General features: G+C 40.8%; 1 protein-coding gene across 1 annotated transcript; it reads left to right on the plus strand.

Annotated features, from left to right (window-relative positions):
• The first annotated feature begins 924 nt into the window (after positions 1-924).
• Positions 925-21400, plus strand: sptlc3 (serine palmitoyltransferase, long chain base subunit 3). Its single transcript, XM_084948694.1, has 12 exons — positions 925-1182; positions 4181-4372; positions 5147-5301; positions 6609-6757; positions 10094-10218; positions 11433-11526; positions 13450-13555; positions 14837-15056; positions 17311-17437; positions 19217-19352; positions 20402-20531; positions 20617-21400. The coding sequence occupies exons 1-12, from the start codon at positions 1081-1083 to the stop codon at positions 20728-20730; spliced, it is 1650 nt and encodes a 549-aa protein (XP_084804820.1). The 5' UTR covers positions 925-1080; the 3' UTR covers positions 20731-21400.
• Positions 21401-23139: the final 1739 nt, after the last annotated feature.

Raw genomic sequence — 23139 nt, forward strand, 5'->3', positions numbered from 1 at the left:
AATGATAAAAGTTGTTAAGCAATGCTAGTACACCACACACTCAAATGTAAGATAAAGCTAGAGGAAATGACGTCTGCAAACTAGACACAAGATATAAAAATTGCTTTTCTACACTCTAATCATGGGTTATTTCATTGTCTGGTGTAGCTGAATGACTACCACCGTAAACCTCTATTAATATTTACTCTTACACAACTATCTCAGTGTCAAAATGCTATATTGCAGTAAAAGCACTGTTTTTAAAAGCTTGTTAATCTAAAAGTCTGATCAAAATTAGCAAAATATGAGTTAAGCATCAAAAGCAAAGGATAAGTACTTGATATGAATGTCAACGCTGATAGCTATGCTGTATTATCAGTTATATTTCTGGATTTCATTGATGATGATGATGCATTAAGGTGTCATAAGTAGGTGGAGTTCATTTCAAGTAGGTTATATTGTTGTAAAACAATGTTAGACAACTGCTGAACAGGTTACCATATGTAGACTATTCATCTGCTAGGTAACAAATAACTAATAATGTAGTAAATGAAGAGTGCAAATATTAGAATATATATTAAGTTGCACCTATCCATAAGAACTTATCTAACTGAGAATGGCAGTGGGTGCTGGAGCTTGTCCCAGATTACCAGTACACGTTACCAGTCCACCACAATGCTTAGCTAGTATTCTATTATTAGGCTCCATTAAATGTAAGTACTCAAATTACTAGAACTCTAATCACTAACGCAGCCTGAGTAAATGTGCTTTACTTTCCAATTATTTTTTAATAAAAATAATATTTTAAGAATTAAAGCAGATTTATAGCGTTCATTTTGTAATGCAGCATTTTGTAATAAGCGGAAGTTTGGGGGAGGGGGGGGTTATTCAAAATAAAGGAGAAGTCGTCCTATTTAAACAAAATCGAAACAGTAAGAATCGGAAGCGTGACTTTGTTTTGGAGAAGCCGTCAGTACAAGCTGAAACGTTTCAAAAGAGGCTTAACCGGCGCAAGAGAGAAGGAGGAAGTCACCTTTGGAAGTTGGGCACAGCACACCGGTTATACCTGTCAGTCAGAGCTGAGCCCGTGCTTTCAAGAACATGGCAACAACTGCTGCTGACGGAAACTTAAAACCATACTTGAGAAAGAATGGAGTGAAACGCGAACATATCGGGAAAAACATCTATCATAACCGCAAGGAGGTATGTCTGTCTGTCTGTCAGCGCAATGTATTTATGAAGATAATTTGTTTTATTTCGTGCGCTCTATGTGTGACTGCCGGCTTTATAGCAGTGGCAAGAATTTTAACACAATATATTTTGTGTTAAAAATAACACAGGAAGTTTGCTTTTATTTTGAGCTCTTCTTCGCTAAACAAGACAAATATGACGTCGGCATGTTTTGTAAGTGTTCACCTACTTTTAAAAAAAGTATCACACCACTACGAAAGTTAGGCAACACCCACAATTGCAACAGCATAACTGTGTCGTTACAACTCTAATATGCCATACGAGTTTTATAATGTGCCAGTGCTTAGTTTACAATCGATTTAAACTGTAAAATATCGACAGCAGGATGATGAGTGCTGTTTAGTTCCCCTGCATATAAAAATGGACAATGTAAAGAGCAATAATAATGCAATACCCCGTCCTGAAACCTCTTTTGACTCACATAGATTTTCTTTGTCTTCAGGCCGACATGTGAGCCAAGTGAAGTTAGGCTAGTGTTTGTTTTAAAATGCATTTGTCTGTTGTGTAGGATGCTGGTTGGTGAGTCGCTGGTGAGTGAGATGTAACTGATTTATCTGAGCCAACTACACGAAGGTTCAAGCAATGTCCATATTATTTAATAGTTGAATAATTGAAAACGTGGACAGTCTTAACTGCCTTACAAGTTAAGTTTGTATAACCCTACATACAAACAATCTATGTCGTAGCATATTTTGTTAAATTGACAGTATACAGTCTACAAGCTATGGCTTAGCATCATTTTTGTGGTTGCTAGTTATTTGTAGCTATTTCCAGTACTACCTGCTATTTAGTCACTGTCTTAAGGGTTCTTCGCACTCCTGAAAATGTTTCTGTTAAAATGTCGTTAAAGAATTTAAAAAATGTTTTTAGCTTGACATAACCTGCCTGAAGTGAAATATCTGTGCAGCGCTTGTGGTGTAGTGGGTTAGCTGTCGGCCATATTGCTTCAACAAGGCCTCTGTGCTGGTTTTACAACGTAAAACAAGACTTTCTGGTTGCCTTGTGCCCTTCAAAAACCCCAATGACACACATGCAACCACTATGCTTGTTCTAGTTTGTTATTAAGAATGCTAGTTTATGCATTTAATACTTCTAGGCAGGACAACTCTAGGCTATGTTCACACTGCAGGCCAAAGCGCGTCAAATCCGATTTTTTTGACCCTATGTGACCCATATCCGATCATGGCATGACAGTGTGAACGGCACAAATCCGATATTTTCAAATCCGATCTGGGTCACTTTCGTATGTGGTACTGAATCCGATACATATCCGATGTTTTAGAAAGCGACTGCTGTTTGAACGGTCATGTCGCATTAAATCCGTCTTTTACGTCACTGACGCGAGACAGACGCCAATTATAATGTTATTTACATTATTATGTAAATAACAAAATAACTTAAAGCAAAAATTGGGAAACGTAAAGTCCGAAGTCTTTATATTAAGGGCCATCAGTCAAACAATATTGTTTGCTCTGGGTGTAAACAGAGCGCGTGAGTGACGTCTTCTTTTGCGCATGCGGGCCGCTTTGAGCGTTCACACTAGAGCGCGTTTGCTGTCACATTGTTTTTGTAGTGTGAACAAGCAGACAAAAAAAAAATCGGATTTGATCAAAAAATCGGAATTGAGCATTGAGACCTGCAGTGTGAACGTAGCCTTCGTTATTATGTACAGCAGGATGTCCAGAAGCAAGATTACTGACAGGAACTACAAAGAGAGAGCATATTTCACCTATACTGGCTTCTCTTTGTTGGCTTCCTGTTAAATCCAGAATCAAATATAACATCCTTCTCGTCACGTACATACATCTTGATTAATCACGCGCCATCTTATCTTAATGACCTTATAGTGTCAACCCAACAGAGCACTTAGTTCTCAGACTGCAGGTTTATTTGTGGTTCCTAGAGTATTTATTTAAAAGTAGAATGGGAGGAGCAGCCTTTAGATTTCAGGCCCCTCTTCTGTGGAACCCGAGACAGGAGACAGACACCATCTCTACTTTTAAGATTAGGCTTAAAACTTTCCTTTTTGGTAAAGCTTATAGAGCTGGATCAGTTGAACCTGACTTCTCATGTAGTTACACTGCAATAGGTCTAGGATGATGGAGGATTCTCAGCCTGAGCTGCCTCCCCAATATACTCACTTCTAATATTGTCCATTGAAAATCAATGAAAATCCTAACATCTTCAACACTGCCACCTCCAGCTCGGTGTCCTGTCTTTTTGTTAGTGCCACCATCTCCAAACCATACATCACAGGAGTTTTCACTACTATCTTGTAAACCTTTCCTTTAACTCATGCTGCTGTCTTCCTGCCACAAGGCAGCACGAGAAGTACTTCAGTATGCACATATCTCACTAATATGCAAATATATGTAATGAGGCATAATCAAATTTTCTACTGAATACCTCTGGTATGACGTATGTATGGCATTGCTTTCTTCTTTCACGATTTTGCTGACAAACATGTCCACAGAGTAAAGCAGCATTAAATTGGTAAACAGTACTTAGACCAAAGTTATTAAACCAAAATGTATAAACTGAATATTATCTATTTAAAATGTATTCTTCATAACAAAACATTTACAATATTTATCCTTGTGATTCCAGTTTTAGGCATAGATTCGACGGTCAGTTGCCAGAACTCTTTTTGTGAAGTAAAAACCTATTACATGTAGTATATAATATTATAACAATAGTTACAGTATTATAACAAATTCAACATTTCCAGAAAAATGTATTTTTGTCCAGTTATCATTTCTGTGGATGATCTTGTAGGGTTTTTTTTGTAATAATAGGCCTAGTCTACATGTTACTGATGACTAGGCCACAGTCTCTCTATTTTTCAGGTTAATTGGCACGTTAACTACAAACCCTTTGTTTGAACTCAAAGTGTGTGTCTGTGTTCTTGTGTAGAATGTAAGACAGCTTATGTGGGCTTTTTGTTGTATAGAAAAATGGCCAGGGGACCGACGTTGCCTCCAGACGCCACAAGCATGAGCCCTTTGAGCAGGCTCCCATGTATGTTGCTGTGCTAACATACCTGGGCTTTGGCATTGTCACCCTGTTTGGCTACCTCAGAGACTTCCTCAGAGCTGTGGGTTTGGAGAAGTGCAACATTGCCCAGGAAAGAGAGAAACAGAAGGTAGGTTACACATGCAAATAGTACAAATAGTACAAACAGGCATATTGTAGGGTCAAAATGTGAGACCCTACACATTTTGTGTGAGACCCCCACACAAAATGCAGACACAAATACCCATGCAGACAGTTGGAGTAGAGTAACATGCATGTGGTGTCAGTACGTTTTGTTTTCCTCTAATTATGTCAATTTTTTTCCTTAAGCTCTCCCTCTGTTTTCATCCTCTGTGTTCCTCTACACTATAACGTTGCCATGAGTGAGGCAGGACACCGCAGAGAATATCTGTTGAAGATCTAATTAAATCTCAGAGGATTCAAGCGCCTTCTTTGTTACTGTGCTTCAGATTTTAGATAAGGCCTTGGCATTGCCATAGTAGCCTTTGTGTTGCCACAGATTTGATTTTCCAAATCCAGAAATTAGAGTTAGGATGTTTGTTGTTGTCAGATTTGTTTTTGTCTAGGCCTTATTAAAAAGGTAAAAGCCTTTAAGAAAAATCTGAAGCAGTACCCTGTCATTATTTCTGTGACTATTTCTTTTGTCAGAAACCTAAAAAGAAATAACCAGTGAGTTCTGCCCTGTTTTTGGACAGGAGTCACTTTATGATATGACATATGGGCATACCGTAAAGACTAAGTCTCACATGATCTTGAAAATACTCAAACATTGGATATTGGATCAATGAAGATTTCTTGGACTAGAATGAAAACATAAAAACACAAAAATGCTAGATCTAGTACCAGTTATTAAATGAATCCTGCTTATGCTTTTCCTCCTTAGGATTTTGTCCCACTTTATCAAGATTTTGAGAACTTTTACACTCGAAACCTGTACATGAGGGTACGAGACAACTGGAACCGCCCCATATGCAGCCTACCAGGACCTGTCTTTGACCTGATGGAAAGGGTATCTGATGACTACAACTGGACATTCAGGTACTGCAATCGAGTGATCTATGATAGACATACTTTAAGTAGCATAAACAGTATCATGGAGGAGGTGAGTCATTACGATCACTCACAGATAAGGTGAAAAACATTGTGTCCTGTTAAAAGCACATGTCAAGGTCTGAGATACATGGACAGGTGTGAAGAACTGAGTTAGTTTAGTAAGGGCCAAATTGTTATGGCCAGTCGACTGGGTTGGAGCACCTCCAAAACGACAAGGCTTGTGAGCTGACCCCCACTGGGTTTTGGGTAATTTGCTGGAAAAAATCTGAAAGGATGTGGTGCATCCTAGCTCCAGATACCACAGGGCATCCGCCAAGGTCTCGTAAAGTCCATAGCTCAGTGGGGTGGACCTTTTTTGGGCAGCACACAAAAGACTAATAGCATGCTGGCTTAAAGTGTTTTGGCTTGTCAGTGTATACCACTCACCTTAAAAATACTTAAAACTCGCCAGACAGTCTTTTTGCACAAAATCATCTCTCTTCTGAGGGTAAAGAGTGGACATCCCAGATTTAACTAGCTTGGTAACCTCTATAAGCTGTTTGCAAAGGTGGAAACATGGTTATTTGTCATCAGTAAAGATATGCCACTCCAAAGAATCTGGGTCATAGTTGATATTCCTCTTTGCTACAGAACAGGGTTGGAGAAATATAGTATGGAAAAGAGTATGAAAGGAGCCACAGGGTAGAAATATGACATTATGAGTGTGACGTAAACGTGGATTACATATTTAAACATGTTTAATGTGACTGGAAAAAGTAGAGACGTGGTACTGTGGTGCATAGTTTTGATTGGTTTCGTAGCGGTATAAAGGGGTACGTGAAGTTTGAGAAGAAGTAGGTCAGATGACAAAAAGGAAAAATTCTTTTTAGATAGTTTTAGATTCAGATTACCTCTGATAGGGATGCGCACTCTTGAACTCGTGTGATGTTTACCTGAACTTGCTTTAGTGCCTGAAATGATTACAACAGTTCCCAGTGTACACACACAATCCTACATTTTATAGTGAAGCATAATCTCTTAATTAACACTAAAAATGTTTAATGTACAATACATAACTACTACTGCTTGTGGATCCAGTCAGTGCCACTGTTGTCTTCAAAACATGTTTTATAATTCTATTTCCCATTAGCAGACCCCTATCAATAGAATAAGTGGAGTTTTTGATTAGCAAATAACATATTTAATTGAATATGCTATTTAAAAATTTGATATGTAATGAATTCACTGGGCATGTGTATGAATCAGGGAAAAACAGACAAACTAATTGAGTCCTGATGTTTGTGTAATTGCAGGTTTACCGGGAAGACAATACACAATGTTATCAATATGGGCTCGTACAACTACCTTGGCTTTGCTGAGAACAATGCTGATTTCCTGAAAACTGTGGCAGACAAAGTGCGCCAGTATGGGGTTGGGGTTTGCAGCACAAGACAGGAAATAGGTGAGTTTGTGGTTAAGATTCTGTTGTAAAGATTAAAAAAAAAAAAAAAAACTATTGCCACTTTGCTTTGTGTCACTTCTCTCTGTGAGCTGGTTTGTGGCAGTTGATTTGATTTAGGGAGGAAAAAAGTCCACCATACAACAAAAACATAACAGCTGTATGGTAGTGTTTATTATCCTCACATATCTTATATGTGCCTCTATTTAAAAAAGTTATCTGTCAGGCCTTGTTGACGCTGAATGGTCAGAGTATCAAACTGAAAATGAAACTTGTCACCGTAATTTTTTAGGTTTCCTGCATACGGCGTGCACATTTAAATATCTGCCAGTGGCTTCAGTGTTGTATGAATTATTCTCCTTTTGCTAAATTATATAGCATTTGGGCATACGTTGAGATCATTATATATCGGTCCAAAGTGAGAAGCTGGGGGGCTACAGTCTTGTGGAACCTAACATTATAAAGCACTCTTGACATTAAAAACCTATATGTACATGCATGCAAAGGAAGTGTTATAACAGCAAGGATCAGAAAGTAAATGGGATCTGTGGCTTCTGATGAAAGTCCTTTGAACTTCATTCTGGATTTGATGGTATTTAAGTGTCTATGTGGATGTAACATTCTAGAATTGCAATGGTGCGGCGAGGAAATCGAATGATTGGCCATCAATTGGGTGTTTCTTCACCAAAGCCCCGCTGATACACTTTACAGAGCTTGAGGAACAGGCAACGCAGAAAAGTGTTTCTCTCTCTCTCAAAGCAAACCTCTCAGCGAGGTTTGCGTTGTGACACTTCAGAGACCAATGTGCTATTTCTGCAGAGAGCAGGCTAGCAGTAGGTTAGCTGACATGCAAGTTCAGATCAAGCGGAGTCACTGAGCGTTGCAGGATACCAGCTATTTGACAAGAGGAGAGAAAATCAGAGGAACTTAAGGACATGTGATTGTTAGTTATGCGTATGTTTGGCAGAGCAAGTATGACTACAAGCTGAAGCCCCCCCACACACACATGGATGGTGTGGAGTGTGCACATACACACTCCACACCATCTATTATTCATCTATGTGATTTATTTATATGTTTATTTCCCTTTCAAAATTCAACTGTTTTAGCCTGGGTTTCTAATGCGTGTTTTAGCTGGCTCACCGGGAAGCTTAAGGAATAACAAGCATTCTTCCCATGAGACATTAGTGTGCATAAATTATTAAAGATCCCAGCGTCTCTGTTGCACCAGTGATGCCATCACCAACACAGCAGTTTTTACTGTTGACATGTGGAAAATCTTCAAAGTCAAATTGTCAGCATTGCTTTTGACTGAATTGTCAGCAATTTAGAAAAAATACAAAAAATGTAATTAAAAAAACATTTAGACATGTAATTCTTTTGTTTCTATTTCACTCTTGTCAGTCATTGACATCATTAATTTAATTTCATCTCATCTCGCCTCTCACCTTTTCCAATATTAAATCATCTTAGAAAATGCAGTTAAACACTTAGGTCAACTTCCAGTTCCGAACATTTAAATAAAATGACTCACAATATGGTTCGAGCCCACACAGGGAGTGTTTTTCTTTTTTTATTATCAAAAAGGCATTTTGAACTACACACAAAGTGCACTGAAAGCACACCCTGTGAATAAACACCCATGTCAAACATTCATAGAGTTACCTTAATGGGTAGCTTATTGGCACTGCTTTTCCTGTAATCATTAATAGATAATAATGTCAAACATTCAGATGCATAAAAATATACTGGGTACAGCTATCAAACACAAGGTAGTAAAATGCTGGTATTAGTATACTAGTGCAATAGGGCTGTTGTGCCTTTTTATATATTAAAACATGCTACACTAACTTTATAATGGTTCGCTGACTCAAGGTTTGTGTCAGAAATGATTAACCTTTGTTATTCTGTCTATTTTCTTGTCCTTAAAAATGCCTCGGTCATACAGTTCCCAATAAAAGGAACAGATTTAACTATGAGAACTATCAGATTTGCATGCACAGTCTTCACTGTGGCTGTCCTTCTCATCAACCAGCCTTGATAGCACAAAGGTGACCATGGTAACTCAGAGGAACAGTGACCAATTTTTAAAAAGTGTAGGTTTTATTTTAAGCAAAGTGATCAGGCTCCGTCCTGACTGTCTTATCTGTAGAGTATCGGGACCTAGAGTGGCCTTCTGAGGTTAACATATCAATAAGAAGGCATGGCACGCTTAAAAAACCACAGCTCAGTAAAATGTTGTATTAAGAGAGCAAATGTCAATGCAGCCTGATTTTAAAAAAAAAAAAAGAAGAAAAAGAAGAAGAAGACGCTGCACATGCCGGCAGGGCCTGTGAGCCTGAGTGGTCGAGGAAATGTATGAATCGATTTTGGCGTAAGGCCTGATGGAAAGCAGTGAATGGGAATCGCCATAAAGACAGAACTGCTTCTCTGCGTTATGTTTTTTTTATACACATAACTCAATAACCATTTCTCCAGTCCTTCCTGAAACATCCAGGCTGTTTAAAGACCGCTCTCTGTGGTTACCGACTGTTATTGATTAGTGTCCCACGTGTGTGCAATTAATGCCCCATTTTTTAAATGTTAATGCAGTAGTGATATATTGTATTATCTAAGCACTCATTAGAAATTTGCTTTACAAAGTAGCTTTAATTCAGTGTGCAATACCTGGTAACTACAATGTAGTATTACAGTAAACACAGATGCACTGAAATGTTGTAATGTTTTTGTGCCGTACAGAATACAACATCGTCCCTGCAGAGATAAAATACAGTGTACGTGCACCTTTTATTGCCCGCCTCTCTCCCCATAGCTCACAATTATAACAGCAATTCTTCTGTTTATCAGATAAGCACAAGGGCAGGTACCTGAAAATCCCACTTTATTGCACAAAATTGAAAAAATGCCACATCAGGTGACAGATTGCAATCTGATCAATTTTCCAAATGAATTCTGGTCTCCACCTGTCACATAGGGTTATCACCACCTGAGCTGGCTCAGTCCTAAAATGTACAACAGAACCATTTCAGTCCTCGCTAGACCTCCCTTAATATTACCTGGGATGAAATACGGCAGTTGAACTAAATTACAAATTTACCCCATCTTGGATCTTTATAAATCTCCTCAGATCCCCAGACAGCAAGAGCCACTGATGCTGATCTAGGCGTTTGCTTCTGGGTCTCTTACTTTTTTTATCAGGAGACATTCATCTCTGACAAACCTTGTGATTGGGTGACAAAGACCGGCAAAGCCTAGAGACTAAAGGATTACCAGATGTGCCAACAGGTACAGTGATGTTGTCGGGGTGAGTCATCTTTTTCTGTCATTTCTATCATATAGGCAACCTGAGCATCCATGAAGAGCTAGAACAACTTGTGGCCAATTTCCTTGGAGTCGAGTCCGCTATGACTTATGGGATGGGTTTCGCCACCAACTCAATGAATATTCCAGCACTTGTGGGCAAGGTATGTGAGATTTTATACACTCAGCATTATACAGAAAATCTTTGCAAGTGTAATTTTCACAATGCAGCAGATATCAGTCTGGATTTTTTCTCTTCTGTGGTATTGTCTCAATTAATGAACAGTCAAATAAACTTAACTGCAAACAGTCTGACCCACAGCTGCTAATTAAAATCATAATTACACAAAACAGTAGCCAGAAGGATGAGGATCTGGGCATGCATAGCTGCTTTCAGTCAGATATACAAGGATGGGCAGATTTTGTTAAGAGCACTCCTCAAGGGTGGGATTACCCATCCTCTGGCCTCTCGGTGCACCAGAGTGGCTGATGCAGAGGCCTGTGGGTTACCAGGGGCAACACACAGCATGAATATCTGTGATTGGACTGGACAGGAGGAAGAGGAGGTTGACTGTTTAAGTGATGAGAACAGGGTCGTTTATGCAGCTCAAGAGGTGTAGCAGCCCCTTAGGCTGCAGCCCCCACAGTAACCCTGCAGAGGCTGGAGGTCAACCCTCACTGCCAGCTCTATCCTACAGGGACAGGCTGTGCCAGGACAGGCCTTGCTGTGCAGGCAGACCAACATTAGAGTGACAGCTGCTGGTAGACCAGGGACCAGGCTGGCTGGACCCCAGGCCAAACCGAGCAGATCTGTCACTGAGACAGTGTCAACATAGCCTCTACAAGACTCATTCAGACTAATGAAGTCAAATGCTTAGAGCTTGTGCCGTATGCTAATGCACCAGAGAGATTTTCAGTGGAACAACTGAATTAATTTGCATACTGATTTTTTTAAGGAACATGGAGTACTGTGCTGTCGGTTATGAAAATTGCAATGCGTCTGTGGGTCAGAACTTCAGACATCAAAGAAGTAAAAAACTGCTAACATGCAGTACATACAACTTATTTTTGCACAGAGAACCAGACCCGATTATGATTGAGGCCTGGATTAAGGGGCAGGTGAAGAGGTGTGAACTACCTTTATTTAGCCACACATTCTTCAGTTAGAAAGAAAAGATCAACAGATCAAGTTTTACCTTTTTATCTTTAATGAAAAATTTATGTCATATACCCCATTTAATGTGTTTGCAGAGGCATTTTGAGCATTAGGTTAGAAAATTTTGATTCAGCATTGCAGTAGCATAACAATTGACTATTACCCCGAAAGCACAAAGCATACCTTGTGAAATTTAAATAAAGTCTTTTTGCTGTTCTCCAGGGTTGTTTGATACTAAGCGATGAGCTCAATCACACTTCTCTCATCTTGGGAGCCAGACTGTCAGGAGCAACCATCCGAGTGTTCAAACACAACAGTGAGTCCAATCACCTAGTACATAAATAGTCCATGCATCATAGTACAAAACAACACCTTTTTTTATTATTATTATTCTTACGTTTAACCACCACGCCTTCTGTGCCTTTTTGTCATCAAGCTGACTCTTGAGAAAGTTTCAGTTACTGTTTGCAGCCACTTCCGCTCACAGTATCGGGTGTTTTCTTCACCTAATTGTATACTGGTGCTGCTGCTGTGAGAAGCAGGTTCCTGTTCTTTTGTGTGGTACAGGATTTACCTTAGGAAAGACCTACATTCTGTGTTTAATGCAATAGGTTTGGTTTGAAATCACGCTTATGTTTTATTCAGCAGCAGCAGCAGCAGCAGCAGCCGTGAAGCAATAGTGAAGTTGGTTGGGGGGGGTTGAGGGTTTTTTTTAAACAAAACATCATCTTTACTTAAACTTTTTGTTCTCTGGTATATTGTCAAGAGCAAAAATATCAAGCGTGGATGGTACAACATCCATTGCTCGCATTAGATACATCCATGTCCTTTCAGCAGACAGCACAAATGAGCCAGTCCTCTGGCAGCAAATTTTTCCTGACAGGTACAAGCAGAGTCAGTTATGGGTCCTCAAAGCAGATCCCAGAGGCCTGTCTAAAGGCAAAGAGCCCTCAGGCACCTGAGCTGCTGACCCCTCCTTGCCACTAATCCTCCTGCGCTAGGCACTCAGAAACTCTTTTATTTCTAATATTTGCATAGAGGGTTATGCCACAACAAAAGATTTATGAACAACTCCAATGCTTGTATTTTTTTGTAATGATACTTATTGGTGCAAGGACTCTCTAAAATCTCTCAAGGATTATTTTTAGCAGAGATGGAATTCATACTATGGAGCAGACAAACTGGTTTGTCCAGCAGATTTGTCATACATGTGCGTGAGAATTACCTCGTTGTTTAGTTATAATGCACAGACAGTAGTCCTACTCTTTCGAATAATCAAATGTATTTATGTTTTATTTATTAAGCCAGTAGCGTGGTGTGTGCCCCGAAGGTGAGAGCACAGATAAGATATCGTGGAATCATTTTATGGATCGAAGCTGAAGATAACCATCCTCAGTCATACAGTATCTCATATCACGCTGTGGCTTATCTTATATCAGTGTTTCACTGTGAAATAATCTTTTGCTCACTCTTGACTGTGCAGACAGAAAGCCACAGTGAATTCCTCTTTTTCATTTCTGCTTTCCTCAGCCGAGACATAGTTCTGCTAAGCCTCGGGAAGGAATTTTAGCAGCGGAGCATCTGTTGCCTCTTAAGTGAACCTGTTTTTGTTTTGAAGTAGGAGCATCAATCATCTATGACAGATTATTAGCCACGACAGCTTTCCTCACTCCTCAGCAGGAAATGGTTGGATTGCAGTCATACTTTGAATAACACACTTTCATAACAACTGGAGCTGTTTAATACTGCCATCTGCTGGTATGCACTAAAGGATCATTAGTATTGTCATAACTGAGTTTTAGTCACCAGGAAATGTTTTTGCCATGTAAATTTTTTTGTAACAAAAACAATGCAGATATGCAGATCGCACATCATCGCTCAGGCTTAGCCACATTTTTAACCTAGTTAGATATCTCAGGTGTTTGTAAGCGTCACAGTGCAAGGGTATTTCCGGTGTGTTGTTTGTGAAAGGTGTCTTTGGCAAATAAAGTAGTGTCTTGTGAAATCCGTGAACTATCTGCCCCAGTGGAAATGATTTCTTCCCACTCTCAGGTTTGCGTTGATGTCGGTGTTCCGCACAAGCTATAGCACTGGAGTGTTATCCTGTATGCTGTGTCATAACACATATCCAAACTAGGATTGCCGGCATACTTTTTTTTATTGTTAGGGTCTGTCTTCTTTTGCTGTGTCTCTTCCTCTTATTCTCCCTTATGTGATGTTTTGTGTGCACGTATGTCAGACATGCAGAGTCTGGAGAAGATGCTAAAAGAAGCAGTTTGCTCAGGACAGCCTCGGACCCACAGGCCCTGGAAAAAGATTCTCATCGTGGTGGAAGGCATCTACAGGTCAGCCGTCATTACACCCCACACACATTATAATATAGCTAGTTTCACAGACACATGTCTTGGGTCTCTCGTATCAGTCTTTCTAACTATGAGCTTCCGGGTGGTCTGTCGGAGGGTTTTGCACAGCCCGATTTGAGTAGAAATTTTAATTTATAACCTGAGGTGATCCTGTGCTTAGCCGTCCCTGTTATGGTCTCTTTTTCAATCGCTTCCTTTTCTGCGCTCTTGAATAATAGATTGTCTGTGTGTATGCAAGCGTATGGCAGTGCATGGGTGTGTGTGTGCATGTGCATGTGGTCGGGTACCATTTGATTACCGTAGAAAGGAGAAAGGTATTGTCTGCCTCTCCTGCCAGTGAGCTATCCTGAGTCTTAGTGACCCTCTCCATCTGCTCATTAGCTCCAAATCAAGGCCAAATGGAGCCATAGAGATTGACTTGGCTACACCCCCAGCTCCAACTGTTTATCATGGCCATTTTCTGTTCTCCTTTCTTCCCTCTTTTTGCTCTCAGCTGCACTTGCATTTTAGTCCTCCTAAAGTAAAATATGATGCTGTGAAGATTACTTGTTTTATGTCAATTTTTTTTCATCAAAAAAAGAAGAAAGCCTTAAACGTGGCCATCAGCTGGTCTTAATATAATGTAATTAGTCCCACAACAATCCTGGTACTTTGAAAGACAACCTAATTGCACATCCTCAGACTGTCTTTGTCAGACAGTAATGTCTAAGACATGAGAATGAAATGGCGCCTTTCAGCAAAGCAGAAAGAACTAATGCTCCGTCTATCACCTCCCAGCAACATCAAAAGGCTTGGATAAAGAGTACGCATACTTTAGCTATAGCCCGAGTCTGCCTTTGATGTCCACATCGGTCCTGGTGAAACCCTGTCTTATGTCATTTGGGCTGCAGACGTTCTCAGCCATAGCAACCAGAGCAGGTCTGGGATTGCTCCATTCCCCAGCCGTATAATCACTCATGCTGTCTATTTGTAGCCTTAAAAGGTTTGCATCTGAGGGGAGGAAGAAATGGAAGAAAGGTGGGAGTAAAGTGAAAGAGGCCAGCAGGAAAGATTCTTGGAAGACTGTGGCGTGTCAGATTATATAATATGCATTTGTAGAAGCAGAGATGCTCTGCTGTGGATATGGTTAGTTCAGGGTCAGACTCTTTCCTTTTAAAGTTAATCACTTTAACAGCTTGGTTTGTAATTTCTTAAAAGTGTGTGTCCATGTTGATCCCTTTTTACACGTATGCTTTGTGTGTGTGTGTGATTCTTTGCCAATAGCATGGAGGGTTCAGTGGTGCTACTGCCTGAAGTCATCGCTCTGAAGAAGAAATATAAAGCGTACCTGTACCTGGATGAAGCCCACAGCATCGGAGCAGTGGGCCAAACAGGGAGGGGTGTGACCGAGCTGTTTAATGTGAACCTGGCTGATGTGGACGTGATGATGGGGACTTTTACAAAGAGCTTCGGGGCGTCTGGAGGCTATATCGCAGGGAAAAAGGTTACTGCAAGTTTACTCTCATTTGATCAGTGCTTCTCAGTATTCGTGTATTTATATTACATACAAGGGACCAAGTAAGCAGTCATGGTCCTCAGTGCTGCTTCCCAATGCATATAAGCTTTCCAGGACACTCCAGACTTGACACTTTTCTGACCTTTTTAGGGGTACTGGACAGATAACACGGCAGTGATGTTGTTACATTTATCAGCCTCCCCGGCTTTCTCAAAAGAATACGATCCATCATCGCTGTTTTCATTTCCCTCCACATCGCCAGTTCATAGCAATCTTGTGAAAGCAAGAACTGCCGCAGACCTGTTGCTTTACAGAAGAATTAAAAATGGAAATAACACTCCTTGGACAAAATAGGGTCGTGACAGAATGTTTTAAGAAAATAAGTTGATTGGATTAATCGCACTGAAACAATCCCAACAGCCTTGGGTGAATTAGCATCACAGAAAATCAAATTAATGAGCCGGCTTTTTAAATCCTGACATGGTTTAAATAACCTGACAAGCATTGTGTAACACAATTAACCCTTCTGGCTCCGGAGCAGGTTTAAACATCACACGAGTATTTTCAAATATTTAGATTTTGAAATGTAAATTTTTATGATGCATGTTATATTCTGCGCCACGGCTGTTTATTAAAAATGTATGGAAGTCAATTATACGCACTCCCTCTCGCTTAGCCCTCACATGTCCCACAAATGTTCCCCAGGCTGCGTCTCTGGGCACTTTTTTTTCCTTTTCTTTTTTTTACTCCATTAAATAGTACACTTTGGTACATAACCACACCAGTTTTGTGGCAGTTGATTAGAAAGCAACAACAGAAACGACCATGTTGTTTGAATTAGGTATTCAGAGAGGGACCCTTCCTTCTTTCCCCTTCAGTTTCCCCCAGCCCTGCGCTGCCATAATAAGAAGGTAAAGCTGGCAGAGGGCCAGCCCCTTCTTGTGGCAGGCATCAGAACTGCGCTCCAGATTTAACAGGATGACTTTTAACAAGCATGATAATGTTTGAAGTATGAACACTCTTCCTGGTGTGACAGCTGGCTGCAGTAAAGTCCTACAGGAAAAAAGGCAGGAAAAGAGAGAGAACCTTTAGATTTGACGTATTTGTTGTTGTGGTGAAATACCCCAAGTCCTACATTAACTGGATTTGGGTTGACCAACAAAAGACTGTGCAGATGTGCTCTGGAAAACAGTCATGTTATAGCTATTTTATGAGGGTACCAAAAATAAATACCCCAATAAATACACCCAGAGTTATTTCTATGTCACTGCAAACTTATATTTAGGAGTCTTTATTCATTAGGCCATATCTGAAAATGTGGATGAGATTGAAATTAGGTTATTAAATAAATCTGTTGAAGTTCAAGTGGGCTTGCTGTTCTGGAAGCGCCTCTACTCCAGGGCTTTGTGAACACGTATTCCCACATCGGTGCTGTGGCCACCGTGCGGCTGAGGAAACCCTCTGAGCTGTCAGTCAGTGCCCCAAGCATGAGATGAATTTTGGACGTGTCCTCTTAAACGGTTTATCTTGGTTGCACCGTAATCCTGCAGGACCACAAAGCTGTGAAAATCTCCCGCCTTAAACGAAAACAGATGTCAGGTTGTTTCAGGGTTCTTATCCTACATTCAAGCACTTCCCCTGAAATCCTTTCCCCCTCGTGCGCTTGAGGAAGCCGCAGCCACCACCCAGCAGGGACAGATGGTGGTGAGTGGAAGCGGTGGCCAGACAGCATCTCCGGCTTACGTGTCATCACCCCGCAACCCCGGCTTGCCACCGAGCAGCAGCCCATCACAGCTCCCCAACCTCAGGCCGCTTACACACATACGCTCTAGGGACCCGTGACCAAATCGGTTTCCTGAAATCCTCCTCTTCTCTTGTCAGCCACTAGCAGAATTAATCTCCTGCTGACATTTAGGAATAATGAGCACGACAGACCTCATTCTGGCTCATTTTGACTTTGGTTCTTTCTCATATTTATGTGTTGGCTTCCCCCACCCCAGAGTGGAGAGCAGGAAAGGATCCAGGACTATTTTACAGTCAGTGCCAAGACAGTCACAGTGACAGAGAAACGACTTGAAGTATTTTAATTGCTTCTCAGGTGTTGACTATACATGAGCTCTCCCTAGTGGTGTTCGAATATACTGCAGGGTCACACAAGAGGTTCAGAACTGTTGCTTTGTTTTCTGTGAATAGTTGTGCAGTTGTGCTTTTTCAGCATTTGACTCTGTATCCCATGTTGCAGGAACTGGTGGACTACCTGCGGACACATTCTCACAGTGCAGTATACGCCACGGCCATGTCCCCTCCTGCCACTGAGCAGATAATACGTGCCATGAAGTGCATCATGGGAAAAGATGGAAGCACAGAGGGTAAGTATAGCGGCCGTCACACGTTCTTTGCATGTCTGGTTTAAAAAAATTTCTACACCTTTATATAATTTTTATGGAAACAACAGCAAACGGAATCCAGAGGACACCATCGATGTTAACATTAGCAGTGAGACCTGCAGGGAAATGCAAACAGCTGCCTGGTCAGAAAATGTGGAAGCAATTACAGGGGTCTGCAGCGGTAAGGAGCAGGGAGACGTGCAGTCCCTGAGCACACGTGACCCTATGGTGGAGGAAATCATTTTCATGTGTGTGTTGTAGAGAACGCTGCTGCTCTGAAAAGTTGCTGCTCTAATGGCATCAGACACGAGGGCAGGGGAAGCGGTCGTTACCAGACCAGACGCGATACCACCGGGGCAATTCTCTCTGAGTTATTGTAGCTGTACTCCTGGTAATGGAAGGAGTGCTAACAGGAGTAGCATTAGTGCATCTAGTGCCTAGTAAGTAATGACAGATTACACATTAGAGTTATACCAAATTTACAGTATTTACAGCATGCGCCATGAGGCAAAGCTAGGCAGCCGTGACAAACAAAATGAAACGCTTCTGTCATCACTTCAAGGACTAGACCCTGCTGCGTTGCGGTCGAGGTAGATGCTGCAGTTTCTTGCTGAGATGAGTAACTTTTTCATCTGGCTCTGAAGCAGACATGCTTTGTATCTGACGTAGTCCAGTGAAATATCTGTTGTGGAAAAAAAATTGCCTTGACCTGTCTTATAGATGAGAGGGAAGGCAGTTTTTCTAAACATCAGTCCCAGTGTCCATAGAAAAAAAAAGAAACAACAACTTTAAAATCTCACTGTGACAAGAAACCTAACAGAGCCCTTGAATATCTGTGTCATAAGTCTTTATTCCTCTTCCTCCAAGTCCTCCTCTGTCTTCTTCATCTTTTCCCTTTGATGTTGAATTTCACACAAGTCCGACAGACAGCAACGTCCACACGTTCTCGCCTGCTCGTACGATTCCTGTGTCTGGCAGCAGGTTTTTGACCTTCGTGCCCTCTATCTTAGCAGAGAGAAACAATTTACAAAATGGGGCCTGGGCTTTTTTGGCAGATGTCCGAATGTTATGTCCCCCCCCCCTTTTCTCTCCCTCTCTCTCTTTCTCCCTCTTCTGAGATAAGGGGATTTAAAGTGCTCTCTTACGTCCCTTTGAAAGAACTGCCAATCTGTTCCCAGGTAATCAGAGGGAAACAGAGCTGTGTTCCAAGGCCGGCCATGCCAAACTCTGCAGCAGCTACAGAGCAAGCGGGCTCCCCAGTGATTCGCATTGTTCGGGAACACAGAGGGTCAGCAGAACAAGCCGCCTTTGCTGCCTGTGATTTATCTTCTAGTGCAGTGAATTTATAGGAAATGCGTGTGATACTTAAGCATTATTCGTGTTCACTATATGTCACGGCTACATTCTCGTGGCAGCCCACAGTCACTAATTCCACGCAAAATCCATCATATCCAATTTGCGAGACCCCCACTCTGGCAACATGCAAGCGCATATACCATGCTGTCAGGCGGACAAAACTGAACCATCTGCTGCTGCAGCTGAGCTGTAATCATGAACAACTTCATAGAGGAGGCTGGAATGGCCCAGATGGAGGTGCAGGACTCAGAATGAGATGGCACTGCACAGGACTCACAGTACATTAGCTACTACTGACAGTTAATGTCCTTCCCTACAGGGCACGGTAGAAATATAGAGGGGAAATTCAGTGAAAAAAGGTGCTTTACTCATGTACATCTGCTGGTGTCCTTGTTTTAATTGGAGGATTGAGACGGATTCACCAACTGGCAGAGAACACCAAATACTTCAGATCCAGGCTGAAGGAGATGGGCTTCATCATCTACGGCAATGATGACTCACCTGTGGTTCCAGTGCTGCTCTACATGCCAGCCAAAGTGGTGTAAGCACACAGAAGCACTCATGAAAACACTTTTACAGAGCCAGATGATCAGGATGTTCTTTGTTCTTAGCATCACGTGCGTCTTCTGATCAGCTGTGTCTCCAGAGTTTCCATCAATCATTTGTGCAGTGTTATGATGTCTTTAACCTCTTAAGAGGCAACATCGGGTACTGATTTGGTATAACCCTAGACTCCCACTCGGGTATGTAATCAAGTGTCCTTGATTATATGACAGTCAACATTAATATCTGCACAAATACAAATTCTGCTCAGTTATTGCCTTAATCAGATGGCATCATCATATAGCCTGTGATTTTAGATCGCTCTGCTATCGTGAGTATCGGTGTTTATTGTAATAAAGTTGAAATTTCACAGGTCCCCAAACCTTGTTTCAAAAAAAATAAATGATTTTTTTTCCAGAGGCATAATATTTATTCCTATAACAACACTGAAGTCCGTTTATTAGCATTGAACATATTTCTGTAGATTCTCATCACCATGTTTATATAAAATATACCAGGTCAGATTCATCAAACCATTTTCAGAACTCATTTTAAGGTTTTAACCTCTTCAAACTGTCCACGGTAAAGTGCGCCAGAGCAGGTTGGCTTTGTTAAAATGAACAGATTTGCTCTGAGGTCATCAAAACAATTACTGCACCCTTGTTAATTTATGGTACTTTGCAGAAATTATCACAAGCCTCGCAAACCACACGTCCCGATTGCATATTTAAACATTTGGAAAGGCTAGAAGGAACAACGTTCCTATGGATTTTAAATTTGATGAGGCATAGCACCAAAACATTTCCCGTCTTAATGTGACTTGCATGCTCATTTCGGTGAACTCAGAACTCGTAAATATGAGTTACACTGCTGTGTTATGTAGGTGCTGTAACAAATATAATGTGACAACATTATAACTGACTGCATTCAGTCGGAAAAGGAGGACTCAAAAAAAGAAGAAGTAGAAGTAGAAAAAAAGCCCTCCTGTTGCTAAAGTCATTTGTGTGCTTCGTGTTTAACCCGTTTCTCTTTGTTTATGCTGATCAGGGCTTTTGCGCGAGAAATGCTGACGAGAAAAATTGGCGTAGTTGTGGTCGGCTTTCCAGCAACGCCGATCACAGAGGCCCGAGCTCGCTTCTGTGTATCTGCTGCACACGCCCGGGATATGCTGAACCAGGTACAAACACACACGAGCGTTTCCCACTTTGATACTTTGGATATATATGAAACATACATGCTCTAAGACTTTCCATTGTCCTCAGGTGCTCGATTGTATGAATGAGGTGGGAGATCTTCTCTGCCTGAAGTTCTCGCGGCGGAAATATTCCCCTCAGCCCGACCTGTGCGATGAGACAGACTTCGAGCTGGACAGCTGATATGACCTTTGACCCTTTGACTTCACAGTGTCTAAACTGAGCAATCATAAGCACACAGTGAATTCATCAGACAGCAGGAGAAGAGCCAAATATTTGGTAGCTGTTTGGGTTTTTTTTTTTGTTTTTTATGTGTGTTAAATCATAATGTTGGACTGTGTATTCGTTCTTTTTTAAAAGTCAAATGTTTTGAACTCTTGAAATGCCGTTTCTTTATGAATATATGTATATGTGAAATGAATGCACGAGCATCTTTTGGATTGGTGTAAATCTCAAGATTCTTGAGTTATTTATTCGTGGAAGAAAATCATATGTTGTTTTGTTCATTTTCGATGTTAACCTCCTCTGCACTGACATCTGAGGGAATTTTTAAAGATTAAAAGAGGGCTCACTTTTTTGCAGATTTTTTCTAATTACTTATGTCTATATTTAGACGTTGACGCGTTTTTATGGAAGCACGTTTTTGCTTCTCTTAAATTAATATTTGAAGTTTTTTAGAGATGCCAATGGCAGTAATTGTTAGATAGTAATACACAATCCTATTTACTTATACTTTAAGAAACTGACAAATCTCCAAACTGCTGTTTCACTAAATTTTGAGGATTTTTATACCCATTGTTCCCAAATGCTGTGCACGAATGCCTTCCAAATAATAAATTCACCTTCCAGATGGCATGTTTTCTTTTTTTTCCAAAGAGTCTTCCCTTTGTAACTTACATCCTGATGCATGAATGTTTACACTACTTGTGGCTGAACAGATCAAGCAAAAGGAAGATTTTGTGTTCCACGGTGAACTGTTTTTATAAAAACGTCCCCAGTGAAACACCACTTTCATCTCCACAGTAAATGATAGCCTTTCTGTAAATAATAGATCATGCAGCAATTAGTTCTTTGACATGCAGTTAAATCTCAACAGCCCGCGTGCAGAATAAAAAAGGTGTTATGGCTTGTTTTGTGGCGAGACTGCTCTTATTCACCACGTCTTAACAGCTTAATTGTTGATGTTTTAAAGACCTGCTGTTCCCTTTCACGCACAACACTGCGTTACAGTCGTGAAGGTAAGCATGCTGAGCATGCGGCACCTGAGCCAACAGAAACCTTACCCAGCAATTAGCTCTGAACTCTAAATTCTCGTGGTATGTGGTAATCATTTGATTAACACAGGAAGGATTATAGATAGATGATGAATGTGTGTTCACAGTGTGTCGGATTTGGTCTTGTCTGCACTTGTTTTTCCTCGGGATGTTTCTATGTTTGTGTTTGCCTCGCCATAAACAGCATAGTGATAACATTTTACAAGAGGAGATTAAAAAAAGCAATACGCAGTTCTTGGGAAACATAATGAAGTACAAACATAGATAAAAGTTTCCAAAAAAACAGCTAACTCTTGAAATCTGTTCTCTGTACTTGAGCGCTTTGTGCTGTAAGTGAATATCTCACATCTGGCTCCTATAGACAGCATCAATGGAAAACAGTTTCTTTAATCCGCAAATCTGTGATGTCATACCAATGTGCTGTTTCATAAAGATCTGGAGGAGATGGGGAAAGGTGGCCTCACCCCAGCGAGGTGCTCTAACGTCTAACGGATGCCTGTTATTAATTTTTGTTTACATTCACCTTAACTCTAAACGTGAGCAGTGTTAAAAATTCAGCGTGGGTTTGCAGCAGGAGGGAGACGTGTGGAGATAGAAGCTGAAAAGCTTGAATTCATCCTCTGCCCTAACGCGGTGCGTCACAGACATGGAGTCTTCAAATACTAAGCTCCAGTGTTATTATGCAGAAAGGCAAACTCTAACGTGCCGAGACTTACCGGCAATATTTTTGCATAGCTGCACAGCTGGAGAAAGGTTTGCTCCAAAAATCTGATATTTGACGATGACTTTTGAGCTTAAAATTAAACTGGGAGAGGACAGCCTATCTGTGGCTTTTTTTCCACCTTTTTGTTGCATTATTCATTATGCAACACTAACATGTTAAGAAACTGAATGACAGTGACTGCTGCAGGATAAATTTCAACGGACTCATGGCCCTAAAACATGAAAAAGAACACTTCTACTTTACTTGAAGCAGATTGCATAATTTATTTTATTTATTTTTTATTTTTGTAAAATCCTACAGCTATGAGCAACAAAACTGTCATTTTTAGTTAAATGTGTCCTAATCTTTAAAAGACTGTTTAGATAAAAAAAAAAACAATCATGCTGGCAATCGACCTACTTTTAAAGCTACAGCTGTCACTGACATATGGACTTTTCAAAAAAAATCTACTCCAAAAAATGTCAAGTTCAAACAGGCTCCTGAGGCAAACTGACAAGAGTTCAGTAATACACACTGACTGCCAGGCAAGGTGGGGAGCGCGAGTCTTTCCGAGCTTCTTTCCAGTCACTTGTAACTGCCTTCAGCTTCAGCAGA

The sequence above is a fragment of the Perissodus microlepis genome, chromosome 13 (genome assembly GCF_051167445.1).
Source record: "Perissodus microlepis isolate ML-2025 ecotype Zambia chromosome 13, ASM5116744v1, whole genome shotgun sequence".
Lineage (NCBI taxonomy): Eukaryota > Metazoa > Chordata > Actinopteri > Cichliformes > Cichlidae > Perissodus > Perissodus microlepis.

Excerpts from the sequence above, each read along its gene's own strand:
- sptlc3 (XM_084948694.1), top strand. The coding sequence starts at position 1,081 with ATGGCAACAACTGCTGCTGACGGAAACTTAAAACCATACTTGAGAAAG. Across the intron at positions 1,183-4,180 it reads TCTATCATAACCGCAAGGAG|AAAAATGGCCAGGGGACCGA; the intron begins GTATGTCTGTCT and ends TTTGTTGTATAG. Across the intron at positions 10,219-11,432 it reads TTCCAGCACTTGTGGGCAAG|GGTTGTTTGATACTAAGCGA; the intron begins GTATGTGAGATT and ends GCTGTTCTCCAG.